Source organism: Neomonachus schauinslandi, chromosome X (assembly GCF_002201575.2).
Source record: "Neomonachus schauinslandi chromosome X, ASM220157v2, whole genome shotgun sequence".
Lineage (NCBI taxonomy): Eukaryota > Metazoa > Chordata > Mammalia > Carnivora > Phocidae > Neomonachus > Neomonachus schauinslandi.
Window position 1 is genome coordinate 26,133,163 of NC_058419.1, and position 15,814 is coordinate 26,148,976.

General features: G+C 38.3%; 1 protein-coding gene across 3 annotated transcripts in view; it reads left to right on the forward strand.

Annotated features, from left to right (window-relative positions):
- The window catches only part of TENM1 (teneurin transmembrane protein 1), a 548,130-nt gene that overhangs the window by 376,799 nt on the left and 155,517 nt on the right, over positions 1-15,814 (forward strand). For all 3 annotated transcript variants that reach the window (XM_021685960.1, XM_021685969.1, XM_021685964.1), the window contains exons 12-14: positions 716-901; positions 2,496-2,519; positions 4,461-4,607. In XM_021685960.1, coding sequence (XP_021541635.1) covers positions 716-901; positions 2,496-2,519; positions 4,461-4,607 — 357 coding nt within the window. The remainder of the gene's footprint in view (positions 1-715; positions 902-2,495; positions 2,520-4,460; positions 4,608-15,814) is intronic.

The window sequence follows — 15,814 nt, forward strand, 5'->3', positions numbered from 1 at the left end:
TACTTTAGCTTCTCTACTGTCATAACTTTATTAATATTCAGCATGTCTCAACAAAAGTCAAGGGGACAGGGGAGAGAACCTCGTCAGAGCCAGTATACAACTTGATTATATTGGCCAAATAATGAATGACATGTCAAGATAAGACTGTATTTTAATCAACCAGGATTCATTTTAAATGCTTAAATGCAGATATTGTTTGTATGTTCAGGGAAACCAGTTGATTACCATCATTGGCAGCTTTACCTTTTGTATATTATAAATTTTATTAGAAAGCTATCTTTCCAATTGTAGAACTTCTCTTCCTGAATGAAGTTAGAGCACCATTTTACTATGTGTGTGTGTTTTCCCCAGTGATTGCTTACAGCATCATAAAATCCTTATAACATTATTTGTGATCTTAATGAACTTTTAGTGAAACTCACTTGACATTTGTTTAGCACTGACTTCATTTCTAAGCCTTGAATGCCATTATCATTTTATGGACTTTTCAAAATCAATTTGACTTAGGGTTTATTTTATACTTAGAGACTTAACTATCTTTTTTATAGAGTTCCTTGCAAATTCACTGAAATGCTAGAGGTCTTTGTGACATTTGGTTTATATATTTAAAATATAAAAATAGAGTGGGATTTTTGGTAATTCTAATGTCTTTTGGAAAGAATAGACTCTGGTTTTAATAAAATATGTAAATATATCTTTTCTGAATTTCCCACAGAGCTCTGTACCATGGAGTGTGGTAGCCATGGAGTCTGCTCAAGAGGAATTTGCCAGTGTGAAGAAGGCTGGGTAGGACCAACATGTGAAGAACGCTCCTGTCATTCTCACTGTGCCGAGCATGGCCAGTGCAAAGATGGAAAATGTGAGTGTAGCCCTGGATGGGAGGGCGACCACTGCACAATTGGTAAGTACCACCATGCTTTGAACAAAGTACATTGGATTAATTGAAGAAGGAAAAGCATATTAGTGATCTATCACCAGGCTTTTCATAGAATTTGAGGTTGGAGGAGAGAAAAGGGTGAAGGGTTAGCCATAAGTTTGAAAGTTTGGTTAATTGGGAGTGTTCCTCTTTTGTTGATAGTATCTTACTTCTTTCTTGTGTCATTTCTTAGCTCATTACTTCAATATTCCTTATATTTTCTGTTTTCTGGTGCATTGAGTTACCCAAATGAAAGATGATACATTGGAATAAAGTGTCATTAGTTAATAAGAGAAGTGTTTTTGTTGTGAACATAACATTCACTCCCCATTTTTCCTTTTGAAAAGTATAGGTTGTTTCACTTGAAAGCACTTAGAGACAATTTCATTAAACGGGACTACTTTAACAGAGGCCATTCGATATTATTAGGAGCTGTCTTTAATGTATATGAGGAAGGCACTCCTGACCTACCATCAATAGAACATCTGTGTTGAATTGTTTATCGGGTAGTATAGAGAGTTTATAACTGAGGCATCTACCCTCTCCCAGCCCTTGTCACGACTTTCACTAATTTTGAGGATGCTGCCTGGGAGAACCGTCTGTGGGTGTGAGAAAGCCTATGTAATAAATCTATCATGCGGTCTTCACACTATAAAAAACAGTAATAATAACTAGAGTTTCAATTTTAAAATATTTTTATTCTTCTGAAAAAAAAATCCAAGTCCTTGACACATACATGTATCTGCCACAAAGGCCTCCTTCATGTGTAGACAGACAAGTACGAATCTATTGTTCAGCTAAGGAAAGCAGGTCACAGAGTGTTTCTGTGGCATTCCGTGAGCACACAGACATCCCATGCAGAGCAAAGGCAAGCATGGGCCTCTGGATACCCAATTCATTGTTTGTGGGCTTTTTTTTCCCCCCACCAGACTGTACCACCACTCTCATTTTTAGGTAAAAGTATTTTGTTATAACAGTCAGGACCTGCCAAAGTAATGTATACTATATATAACATATATAACATATAATCTTAATAAACTGCATTACTACTCTACTAAAGGTACGGTAAGTCTTGTTCTGTGACTGTGGAAAATATTTAAGATTCATTAAAAAGGTGGTGAGGGGTGAGACTCCGATGCAGCGGCTGTAATTACATTCCCGCAATACAGTAAGTTTATTGCCTTCACGTAAGAGGATTTAAATATTGTGATGATTACGGGAGGTAGTTACTCCAGAACTCCCTTCTAAAGATATTACTAGTAAGAAGTTCAAGCGAGTGCTCTTTCATGAAAAGTTATTACTGAAATGTAAAAATGCAGTTCTTATACTTTTAATGAAATATGACACTTTTTTAGGAAGCCTAATAGAGTTTCTTGCAGAAAAGCCATTAATATCTTTCCCACAGAAAATATTATTCCCAAACTACACAGGCCCTTGTACCAACTTGTGAGCTGCCGGCATTTTGGCAGCTCACAGTTTGCTGTTCTCCTCCCGGGCAACAGATGGTAGACCATTAGTACATGTTGGATAGCTGTGGTCTCCCAGAAATTCATTCAATCACTCTTTCCCCCCCTTTTAGCTCACTACTTAGATGCTGTCCGAGGTAAGATTCTTCTCACTCGTTTTATCGCAGAAAAATATTGTAAATGGAAAATATGCATGTGGGAAAGGAAGGGTGGGTGGTGTGTGTGTGTGTGTGTGTTTCGGGTTTGTGTTTTTACTTCTGGCAAGCTTCCTTAAGTGTGATATTGTCAGGTTCACGATATAATAGTCTGACTAAAAAATAATTTGTTTTTCCAGCATCAAAGAGTCATTTTTTTTGCCATATTGTATAATGGATTGACAAGCAGTTTTAAGAACTGTTTTTCTTTGTCTTTCTATGGAGTTTTGTGTGTGTGTGTGTGCATGTGTCTGTATGTGTAACACAGGCAGGTAATTATTAAATGAACTAGGTTTGGACAGACAGCTGAACACTTTCTTTAACTTAACAATATGGCTCTAAGTCCATGTACAGTATCCTTTCAAGGGCAGAAGAATTCTCCCCTTATAAGTAACCCATCGTGCATCCCCCCAAGGATCTGCCTTTGATAGAGACAATAAGGGTTTTTCTGTCAGATATTCTGGTGCCTTTCTTTACCTCAGCCTCAGAAGGTTGACTATGTTCCAAGTTATCCCTGATTTCTCTGTATCCATTGTATATCTATGATAATGGAACTAGATGAATGGAGCTAGATAAATTCTTTCTTAAACCTATATATATATATATATTCATCCTGTACCACTTCTTGAGGAATATATATATATATTTACATATAATATATATAATGAGAAAGAGTCTTCATATTTTCTAACAGCCATCTGTCATTTTATTTTAAAGTTGTTTCTTTGCCTGGTCTGTTGATAGTTACTTAGAAAACCATTTGGAAGGAACATTGGATTATGTCTACAGATTTTTAAAAAATTATTTTGCTCTTTATACTTCTGGAATTTTCTTTCAAAGACAGCAAATGAAAAAAAAAATATTGATTGAATTCTCTCCAGTAAAATGCAGATCTGGTCTTGTGCTGCTACTGGGAAAATTCCAGAAGCTATATGCTATTATTGCCATCTCTGTTCATCTGTCCACTGAGCACTTGGCACATACACAGATGCCCTTTGAAATGGCCTAACTCTGAACTATTAGTAGAAAGAGTAGGGCATCCCAGAGAAATTAAAAGTCTAAATAGACACCATTGTTAGTGTTTGCGGTTTATCAATGGATAGAAGTCATTTAAGCACAACAATTTCCTCTTGACTCTATTTATCCAGTCATTCTCTAGAATTCTGAAAGTCTCAATTTGGCACACATTAATTCCATAAACATTTGTTGAGCACCTACTACAGGCCTAATATTATTATGCTAGCTTCTATGCGAGATACCAGATAAATAAAAAATTTAATCCTTAGCCCTCGGATCAATGCTAATCTTAAAGAAAAAAAGCCAAATAAATGTAAAGCAATTGCAGCACATTTCTAAGGCATTTATATGGACAAATTTTTAATGGCATGGTCTGAACTGCCTACCAATATACTGAAGTCCTGAAGCAGTGATTCACAAGGGAAAAATCAGTACAAACTGGAAGTAGTTAGGGGAAGTTTCTTTTCATAGAAACTGCTGTCTTTTCCCAGCTTATTGGCCACAACTAGATACAATATCATCCATCCAGTTTTGATTGAGCTGAGAAGATTCGTTTTTTCAAAAAGAAACAAAAAAAACATTTTTTTGTCCCCATCATAGTTTTCATCTTATCTACACTAGAGGTTGGGAATCCAGGGGCTAGCATTAATAATGCTTAATTGGCTCTCTAAGGAAAAGCACAGCCGAGTTAGGGATAACAAGTTTCCTGGGAAGGTCTTGTAAGCAAGCAACTTCCTTTTCCATTTATTTAACACCTCATCTGAGGGGAGCCCAAGCGATTAGATGCTTTCCTATAGGTAGATACATCATTGTTGGCCAATCCCATTCTGATGTCTCCATGATTGTTATTCTCTGCTGTCTTTACAGATGGCTGCCCGGGGCTCTGCTTTGGAAATGGGAGATGTACCCTGGATCAAAATGGTTGGCACTGTGTGTGTCAGGTGGGTTGGAGTGGGACAGGCTGCAATGTTGTCATGGAAATGCTTTGTGGAGATAACTTGGACAATGATGGAGGTGAGTTATTTACAAAATGTCCATATGAGAAAGGAATAGCCCAGCACAGCGATGACCAATTTGGCCAAGAGTGAAAATTGGGAACCCTTCGTATAAGCAATATTGTTATATAAGGCCATACTACTTTTTAAATCATGGTTTATTGAATATTTACTACCATTAGACAATATTACGAACTCTGCATGCATTATTATATCTCATTTAATTCTCACAACGCCATGAGGTGTGGGCACTACTTTTCCTACTTCTAGATGGAAAAGCTAATGCTTGGAGTGGGGATAGTATGTGACTTTTCCAAGGTCACACAACTAGAAAGTCATAGCACCCTGGTTCCAGTTCAGGTCTATATGACATCAGAGTCTGTTTTCTTAACGACTACAGCCACTCCGCCTCCCGTATCTGTGGCATTTATTATACCATTTATTATATACATGTACCCCTCTTCAAACTGTCAGATGCCTACACTATACACACTGTGAAATCATTTTCTTCATTCTTAGTTATTTAAAGCAACCTCTTGTGTCTCTACCTTTTAGTAATGCTTTGTATCTTTCAAAGGACACAGCATTAAGACAATTCACAGTAGAATTTTTATATTTAATTCAAGAGTTGCCCATGATGTTTTCAAAAGCCGTATTGGCTCCAAGGCCTCAGGGTAACCTAACCACTCCTTTTTTAGTCAAACAAACCAAAGTGTCTAATATATTGTTCAATCAGGCCTCAAAACAGCCCAGATCACCTCTGAATGAACCTAAAACAACAAATCCTGAGTTTCTTCTTTCTTTCGACTCAAGGAAACATGAAGTTAATACAAAAGTTTTCTTTCTAATCTTGTATATCAGCTCAAGATGAAGTAGGTCATTAAATTTGATTCCTCTGGCTTCTATATCTGCTTAGACAATTATACACTTTGTCATTTGAATCCAAACATGAGACTTAAATCAATAAGGTAGCAATCCTAATTTGAGGATTGCTGGATGTAAGAGTTGCCCCCTTTACTAGTTCTGGCCAGCAGTTTACCTCAAAAGTGACAAGACTTTATGAACTTTAAGTGGAAGCAACTTTGTGATTCGGTGCACAGGGCTTTGAAGTTAAACTTTGTGGCTGCTGCGTACTTACTGGCTGCTGTATGATTTGGGAATAGTTTCTTGATATCTCTGTGCTTCAATTTCCTTATTTCTGAAATGGGTCTGATAATAATATTAACTCTCTCATAGGGTTATTGTAAATATTTATTGTAAAAAAAAATAGAGAAATGAGACAGTTCATGTGAACTCCTTAAAAGATGATAAACTGTCCCCCTCTTCCCCTTCACACGCATAGAACACATATACATACATTAGACTTAGGATAACAGCCCATTTTCGGAAGAGACTGTTTACTACCTATCTAAATTGAAAATTTTAGGGGAAGAGAGGAAAAAAATAAAATAAGACGAAACCAGAGAGGGAGACAAACCGTAAAAGACTCTTAATCATAGGAAACAAACTGACAGTTGCTGGAGGGGAAGGGGAATGGGGTAACTGGGTGATGGGCATTAAGGAGGGCATGTGATGTAATGAGCACTGGGTGTTATATAAGACTGATGAATCACAGGCCTGTACCTCTGAAACCAATAATACATTATATGTTAATTAATTGAATTTAAATTTTAAAAATATATTTAAAAAATAATAAAAATAAATAATGTTGAATGAGAAAAAAAATTGAAAAAAAAATTTTTTATTTGGGAAGCCAGAGTGAGATTTTCAATTAAATGGTGCACTAATCAACTATTTCCTGGACTCTTATGGCCCTTCAAGATTCATCTTCACTTTACTTTCACATGAAATCCTTGATGTAATATAATATAATACAATATAATATAATATAATATATAATCACTAGTAAGATTAGCATACTTGTATTTAGGATTTACTATGTACAAGGCACAGTGCTGAGTCCTTTATGTGAATTATTTCATTTAATCCCCATGAGGCAGGAACTACTATTAATATACTACTTTACAAATTAGGAAGCCAAGGCACAGAGAAGTTAAATGAGTTGCTCAAGATCGTATAACAAAGAAATGATAAAACCAGGGTATAAACCTTGGTGGTCTGCCTCATTCCAAAAAGGATTTGAGGTCGTAATAGAGATTTCTTAGTTGATATATTGATTAAAAGGTTTATGCTCAGAAAATACTTTAACAACCTCTATGATTATAATTTCTAACTCAGGGTTAAGTCAAAATAAGTTTCCTGCCTTAATAAAGTACAGCTTGATAAAAATAATTGAATAATTATCAAGCATTTTTATGGCCTCAAGGTCACCTTGAGGCAGCCAAAAATGTTTAATGAATGAATCAATTAAATATTAATGAATTAATGGATTATCAGTTCTTAATATCTGTGGTATATATAGACACAAAAGGTATAGAAGATTTTGCTAAATATGTATTGACCTCTGAACATTCCTTTAAAACTGTATATCTATGTGGGAATCAAAAATCAACGACCCTGATTTGAGTTCACTGTATTTTTATGATTGTTTCTTTAGGGAGTAGCAGGGGAAGGCTCCTGGAGACTTCCAATTACCATTTTTTTCCTTTAGTAGGATTAAAATGATATTGATGATAAATATACATCTGGTTCTACCCTGAGATGGAAAGATGGATTAAATAAACTCTGAAAGCCCCATGACTGAGATTTTGGACAATAATTTGATTCCTATGCTGTTTAAATATTATCCCTAAGAATACATTAAATGTCCTTCATTTGGTGGTTTCAGCTTTCCAGCTATCCAGAATGACTGGATTCATTTAGTTGAATATGACTAATGATTAATATTTGCATACTTGTTTGTGCATGTGCGTGTGTGTGTGTGTGTGTGCTTTAATTAAATCAGAAGTGGCAATTGAACCTTTTGGGGGAAAAAATGGTCCTCATTTTTAAAATGTAATCCTTGGGCGCCTGGGTGGCTCAGTTGGTTAAGCGACTGCCTTCGGCTCAGGTCATGATCCCGGGGTCCTGGGATCGAGTCCCGCGTCGGGCTCCCTGCTCTGCGGGGAGCCTGCTTCTCCCTCTCCCACTCCCCCTGCTTGTGTTCCCTCTCTCGCTGTGTCTCTCTCTGTCAAATAAATAAAATAAAAAATCTTTAAAAAAAAAAATAAAAAATAAAAAATAAAATGTAATCCTTAAGAAATCTTGCCAATCAAAAAAAATGACTTTCAAGCAATTGCTTCAAGTAGCTGCTACCTGATTGCTCCATATTATAGCTGATCCTTAAAGAATGGCTGGATTTTTTGCATTCTAATCAGCTTTGAATACTCATTAGTTTAGCTGCTGTTTCCTGCAGCTTTGACTTAGTTACACTCTGATTCAATGCATTGTGACTCTTAATAGCTAACTGGGCTGCATTGAATATGTGGGTGACACAGCTGGTCTAGGAGCTACCTAAAAGCTCCTTGAACAGTAAGAACAGAACAGAGAACAAATAACCTTTGGATTTTTTTTCTTAACATGCAAAACAAGGAAAGCTATCTTAAGCATTGTGTATATAAGAACTAATTACCATAGAAATTATGAACTTATCAAATGCCTCGACCTCATTTCCTTTTAGTCCAAAAGCACCTACCATGTGCACAACCCTGTGCTTGGAGGAGGAGACTTAATATTAATGTGAATGATGACCACAGTTCCATGAGTTAATCATGTGTACCGATTTGGGGTTTAGAAAATGTGATCACCGGGGCGCCTGGGTGGCTCAGTCGGTTAGGCGGCTGCCTTCGGCTCAGGTCATGATCTCAGGGTCCTGGGATAGAGCCCCGCATCGGGCTCCCTGCTCGGCGGGAAGCCAGCTTCTCCCTCTCCCACTCCCCCTGCTTGTGTTCCCTCTCTCGCTGTCTCTCTCTGTGTCAAATAAATAAATAAAATCTTTAAAAAAAAAAAAAAGAAAATGTGATCACCTATGTTACGTGCACATATGAATTGACATGAGAAAAAAAGTTTAGACATTACACCAGCTGAATCAGAATAGCTAAAACAAATAGAACAAGCTCGAACTATCAGACATTAAAGAATATTTTAAAGCTCTGATAATTAAAACAAAGTGGTACCAATGGAAGAACAGACAGATCAGACGAGATCGGGCGCGTTCAGGGTGGTATGGCCATAGACAAGAACAGACAGATCAGAACAAGCGAATAAAAGCTCTGTCACACACCCCAGTACAAATAAAAATTTAGTGGATTATAAAACCAGCATCAAAAATCAGTAGGGAAAAGAAGCATTATGAAATAAATGGTGCTGAGACAACTACTAAGAGAAAAAAAAAAGAAAAAACCTTAGGTTTTCAATTTCTAGCATATTCCAAAAAAAAAATAAGATAAATAAAAACACTCCAGCTGATTAATGACTTTAAGGTAAGAAAACCTCAAACACAATTAGAAGAAAATATAGGTGACAGATCTCAAGACAGGAAAGGACTTCTTAGACATAAAAGCAAGGAAAGAAACCACAATAGGAAAAATAATGATAAATAGGACCTCATAAAAATTTCAAAATTCTTTCTCTTGTTCAGCTAAGTTTATAGGCCATCCAACATCTAACCATTTGGAGATATCAAAATCTGCACTGTCTGATATGGTAGCTACTAATCACATGTGACTATTTCAATTTAACTTAAATAACATTTAAAAATCTGTTTCTTGGGGCGCCTGGGTGGCTCAGTCAGTTAAGTGTCCAACTCTTGGTTTCAGCTCAGGTCATGATCTCAGGGTCATGAGATCAAGCCCCACGTCCAGCTCAGTGCTCAGTGGGGAGTCTGCTTGAGATTCTCTCTCCCTCTCCTTCTGCCCCTCCCCCCACACTCGCTCGCTTTCTCTCTCTCCCACCCCCTCTCTCTCTAAAATAAATAAATCTTTAAAAATTCAGTTTCTTGGGACGCCTGGGTGCCTCAGCCGGTTAAGTGGCTGCCTTTGGCTCAGGTCACGATCCTAGGGTCCTGGGATCGAGTCCCGCATTGGGCTCCTTGCTCAGTGGGGAGCCTGCTTCTGCCTCTGCCTGGCACTCTCCCTGCTTGTGCTCACTCTCTCTCTCTGATTAAAAAATAAAATAAAAAGTGAAATAAAAATTCAGTTTCTCAGCTGCACTAGGCACATCTCAAGGGCTCAATAGCCACATGAGCCTAGTGACTACTTATTAGCACAGATCTAGAGCAATTCCCATCATTGGGAAGAAATTTTATTGGATGATGCTGATCTAAAGGTTTGACCCAAATGTGCACCTTTCAGCCAGACATTTCATATGGAGTGTACCCAATTTTCCATTCATTTATTACTACTTTGTGCCAAGTATTGTGCTTGGCTTTAGGGAGCAAATGACAAGACAAGTTTCTGCCTTCATGGAGCTTATGGTATAGGAAGGGAGACAGATACTAAATAAGAAACGACACAAACAACTACATATTTACAACTGTAAAGAGTGCTATAAAAAATTTTTAGAATGCTATAAACATGTATAGGGGGATCTAGCCAAGTCTACATGGTAGGAGAGGCCTCACCTGAGTCAGGAGCAGAATGCTCCAGGCCAAGGAAACAGCATGTACAAATGCCCTGCAGTGGAAATGCACTAGGCTCTTCTAGGAAGTGAAACGCAAGTCATTGTGGCTGGACTACAAGCCAAGGAGAGATTCGTAAATGAGAATATGAAGGTAGGCATTAGCCAGATCATACAGAGCAGTGTGAAGTTCATACTATCTTCAGTTATCAAACAAAGATTTCATTTTATTCCCTCTAGTTATAGAGGAAGGCAAGTGGTTTCTGATACTGTGGAACGATTGTCAAGGAGGTTAAAAAGATGTGGAATAAGAATGTCTAATCAGAGCAGCCCTTTTTCCCCTGATCTTTTAAGTATTTGTCACATGCTTTTCAAGCTTCTCTTATACAAACTCTTCCAGTGGTCTATATTCATATTCATTGGTAAAATCAATAAGTTAACTGCCTAAAAGTGAATGATCTTCCAGGAATCATTCTTCATAACAAGTCACCATTCATTAAGAAAAAATAGCTATTTGCAAGCCTGTTTTATGATATAGTGTTTCTAGATCTAGAAATCAGCACCATGGGTGAATTATGAACACATAAGCTCATGGATCAATAAGCTTCATGTTTTGAATGTCACCAGCATGCTGCGGTGTTTAATAAATAGGAAAATGAAATAGAAGGAGCAATGAATTGGTAACATTTGCTTTGTTGAAGGGCCAGACACCCTCTCCAGGTTTACTTTTAAGATTTGGCTGGGACAAAAGACCTAGCATCACAAAGCATAGTCCTCATTATTCTCTTCTGACCATAGCCCCCTCGTTTCCAAACAACCCATTTATTAAAGGATCATCACTTAGTTATGAGAGCTTAAAGTGCCAAGTGATGCCAGATACAAAATCTTCCAGGTACAAAATTGGAAAATCTACACTCTGTAACTCACCTAAGCACTCTATGACTAGATCTGTCACATTGTCTAAGTCTAGTCATACTTGACATCTGCCTACCTTGCAGTGGTGAAAATGAATGAACTAGTGTTTGAAATATAGCAATTTAAAGAGGGCAATAAAAGTGTGGTATCAATGAAGAATCTATTTATAACTTATGTTTGTTTGATGCATTAGTTGAACATTTATTAATCTCTAGGTAAATTTACAAATGTCATAGAAATAGGACTTCTAAGACATCCATTTATTCATTCAATACGTATGTATTGAATGCTTACTTTGAGCCCGGCGCTGTTCTAGTGCAGAAATAGCAATGAATAAAAAAAGACTACATCCTTGCTTCCATGGAGCTTACATGCTAATCGTGAGAGGCAGACAATAAACCAAAATTTGAAAAGAAATAGTATGATAGAAGACGCTAAGTGTGATGGAGAAATTTTTTTAAAAGCAGGGAAAAGGATATGAGTATGGGACAGGGGTGCAGTTTTAAATAAGGTGGTCAGAGAAAGCCTCCCTGAAAAGGTGGCTTTTGGACTTAAAGGAAGTGAGGGGTGAGCCATGTTGATATTGGAGTAAAGAACATTCCAGGCATAGGAATAATGAGGAAGGGGGTTATAGAATAATAGGAGGTAAGGTCAGAGAGGTGAGAGAGAGAGACAGTGAAGAGCCAGACTGTGGGGAAGTCAAGTCATTGCCAGGACATGGGCTTCTACTCTGAGTGATTTGAGAAGCCACTGATGGCAGCTGGGGACCAGAGGACATGAACATTAGTGGCATATAAACAATTTACTTTCCTGACCCAGAAGAAGTCAATTGTATGAGGTGATAGCAATAACAGTGATTTGAGCAGGTCAAATTCTGAGTGCACTTGAGCCTCTCCCTTTTTCTTCTTACTAATATAGCAAAATGCTGGGGTGAAAGTCAGCCTGGATAGATAAAAAAATCAAATGAGTTATAGACTATTTCCCAAGGAAATACAGTCCTGTTACCTTCCCTGCACGTAACAGCAACAACTAAGCTAACGGGAGTGCCTGTTAAGGGGCCTGCATTAGTAAAAATGTATGAGTGATTTATAATTAGCCCATTTTTATGGGTTTCTAAAATGCCTGAGAAGATTTTGTTTAACTGAGTCATTGGAATGATCAGCCCTTCAATTTCTTTTTCACTATTAATTTGCTTGGCAACCCCTCTATTCTCTAGATGCTGGAAAGGTTAAGCTTCCATCCAGCCCCTGTCCAAATGATAACAAATTGTGATTTTGTGAAATTCAATGAATAAAGATTTACTGTAGCATTAGTGTCTATTTAGAGCCACACAGGATCCTACCTATCTGACAACCTAACCAAGCAGAGTTCACAAAATGAACACATTCCAACAAACTGAATATGCTACATGGCAGTTAATTGCCCTCTGGCCGGTGATAAGGCACCGTCGATAGAAGTGGGTCCGAACATTGTTAGCTGCCACTGCACACCATTGGCGTCTACCCTTAGGAATCTGTCCCTAGACTTTTTGCAGTCTGTACAGCATAGAACTTGGTTGATGGCAAACTCTTTATGATTATTATAGCATGTGATCCTTTCAACAGTTCTGTGGGGTAGGCAATTTTATAATCCCCGTCTTATAGGTGAGGAAGTTGAGAATCCAAGAGATGAAATGATTTGTCCAGGATCATTTAGATTGTGAGTGGCAAAGTAAGATGAGAATCGTAGTCTGCTCTTTTGACCTTAACCACTCTGTGTGTGCTCTAAATCCCTACATTAGTCAGGTACTTGGAAGCCTCGGTCATACTAGTAATACCGCTTAGATGCTGCTGCTGGCCACGTGATTTGCAGTCAGAACGCGGGGTGTTGATATGACTCTCACATTTCTCCCAACTGGGCAACCACATTTGGCCTCCCCTGCTTTATGTGTAAATGAAGATGAGAATGTCTACCTAACAAGGTTGTTGTAGGGATTAGTTAAAATCATAGATGTGGAAGTACCTCGGGCCACACCTGGCATATTAACTGATTATACATGTTTCCGAATCCTTTTGGATACTCTTATCATGAACTAGCTGTCCGTCTCTCTCAAGGTGGTAATATGGATGTTGTCCCTAAAAGGATATATATTTACGGATTCATTTTAACGATTAGAATAGTGTGGGTTTTCCCTCTATCATTCATATTCCTTGTCCGATCGTTCTTTCATCCGCGGGCATCCATCTAGTAAGTAAAAGTTTAATAGTAAATTACTTGAACATATACGAAAGACACCGGTGTCCTTGATCTTTATCAGCCCCACTTGAGCCTACTGGCATCGCCCCTAACTGGTTGGCAAAGCTGGGATCAGTGCATGCCGTGTTTAGTCTTTCAAGATAATTTAACCTCCTTCTCTTTTGCTGGCTTTTATTTTTATTCCTTGTAAAAAGGAACAGGCCTGAAAAGTAAAATCAGTGAACATTTGATCTGTTCCTGTCTGATACCCTGAACCTTGCTGTCAGGAGGGTGCCAGAGCTGCCACTTTAGAACAATAAAAGAACTGGTAAAATAGTCCCCCCCAAAAAAGAAAGAAAGAAAGAAACCCACACATGCAGTGTGACTGTCATTTGCACTTCTTTGTAACAGTCTAGACATACTGTATGGAGTGTTAGCCAATGTGATAATTGGTAAGTAGATCTTTGCCCATGGATTGGGCTTACCTATGAATTCTAATTTGGGGGTTGCATACCATTATTGGGCTGCCTGCCTGTAGCCTTTCTCGATTCAACAGAAGTCTCACTGTTGTCTCAGAAAACAGAGGTTTTAGAGGGTCAGCCCTCTATAATAGGCAATTATTAAATATGAAGCTTTAGCTCGGAATTTATAGCCCCTAACTGGATGAGAATGTGAGTCCCAGTTTTGAATCGGCTCTGTGTTTGGTTTCAGAATTCAGTTTTGAAGGCCATTTGGCGTTTCTATTTATTTAAAATCGACTTCTTTTCAAAACTAAGTTCAAATTGTGTGGCTGACAGGTTGAAACCTGCAAGTGCCCAATCCGATGATCACTAGTCCATTTGTTACCAACTGAAAGATAAAGGTGACTGCCCATTTGAAAAAGCTGTTTTTCCTTGTGCAGTGTATTATGCACCAATTCCAGACATCAGAGAACTCTTTTAAACAGCCTGATATTTTTGGCAGCTTTGCAGTGCATCCAGATGTTTGATTAGCAGAGTAAAGAGATAATGTGCTAATAGGAGACTGAAAACAACGTATTGGAGAGGTGACGGTGGCATCTAAAATCTATAGAAAATCTGTTAATATGATTTGCTGAATGAGGGGAGAAAGGAAGGCAGAAGGGGCCTTCTTACTGGAACGCATCCACACTTAAAAGTTCGTCACCAGTGAAAAAGAAAAAGGTCTACAGAGAAGTAGAAATCGGGGCAAAATGCACTGAACAAACCGGGAAGGCAAGAAAGCAGCAAACTGCATTTTAGATCAAAGTAGTGTCTGTGGCACAGGGAATTTGAACGGACCTCATGTGGGGAAAAATATTTCCTGTGTGCCCTAGGGCAGCTGTTCCAAACGTCTTCTGTCTGGGTGTTCCTGGCTTTCATTGCCCCCGAGCTGTAGTACGCCCCCTCTGGCTCCCCGGGAGCAGCGCATCAGGGAGAGGGAGCAAGCCAAAGGGCGGCGGGAAGCCAGGGCCGGTAACCTGCAGCAAGCAGCCCTAAGGAGCAGGTGAGCCATCTGAACCTCCCTATTCCACAGCCAGCCAAGAAGATTAGCATCTTTATATTTACCCTTGTTAAACGTCTAAATTAGAGCCATTTGTCTGCTCTAAGGACCTTGGAAGGCCTTTTTTTTTTTTTTTTTTTTGCTTATTGGGTGTGGAATGGAGTGTCCATATGCTCAGTTAATCACTCCCGTTCCTTCTCTTTGAATGTAGACTTCTATCACACTTACTGCACTTTTAACTAGTGTCAGAGTCAGCTGTTTATACGCCTATTTCTCCTACTCAGCTCCGAGCTCCCAAAAACAGGAAAAGTGTCTTTTTCTCTCTTTACTTCCCCAGTCACCTAACAGCGTTTTGCACCTACTAGATTCTCAACGTAACCCCTTCTCTTGCAACCCCTGTGCCCTTCATCAGTTCCTCTACCAAAGAATGAAGCCTGTATGCTATTGTTTTTTATTGGTACAACCATGGAGTCAGGAGTCTAGAGTAAACAGTGAAGGCCTAGGAAATGAAAGAGAGCAACTTGTCACATTCATATACCTGAGATTTATTAGTACTTGCATCAAATAACTGCTGTAAGGAACAAGTAAGCTCTAGTTGCTTCTACAAATTCCAAAAAAAAAAAAAGGTTTTGAAACATTAGTGTGCTTCAGAATCATCCAGAATCACCCAAATTAAGTCTGCATAATCCTGGGCTCAAAAAAATTCTCATTTAATTGGTGGGGCTCAAGAATATGCATATTTAATAAGCTCCCCAGATAACTGACTGCACATTTGAGAATCACTGCCCTGCTCCAGACACTTTCTCACTGTGAGAATACCAACCTCTGTTTTGAGAATCACCACTAGATAAGAATATTCAATGTTTTAAAAAATGCAAACAAATTCAGATTGGCTAGCATTTGTTAATTGTGTGCTCATAAATGTACATGGTGTGAGAAATTCAAAGAATTAGAAGAATCATTGCTATCCTGGAGGAATGGTCTTGCTGAGGGAGAAGGAAACTTCTAAAGAGAGTGATACCTCATGGAATACTCTATCCA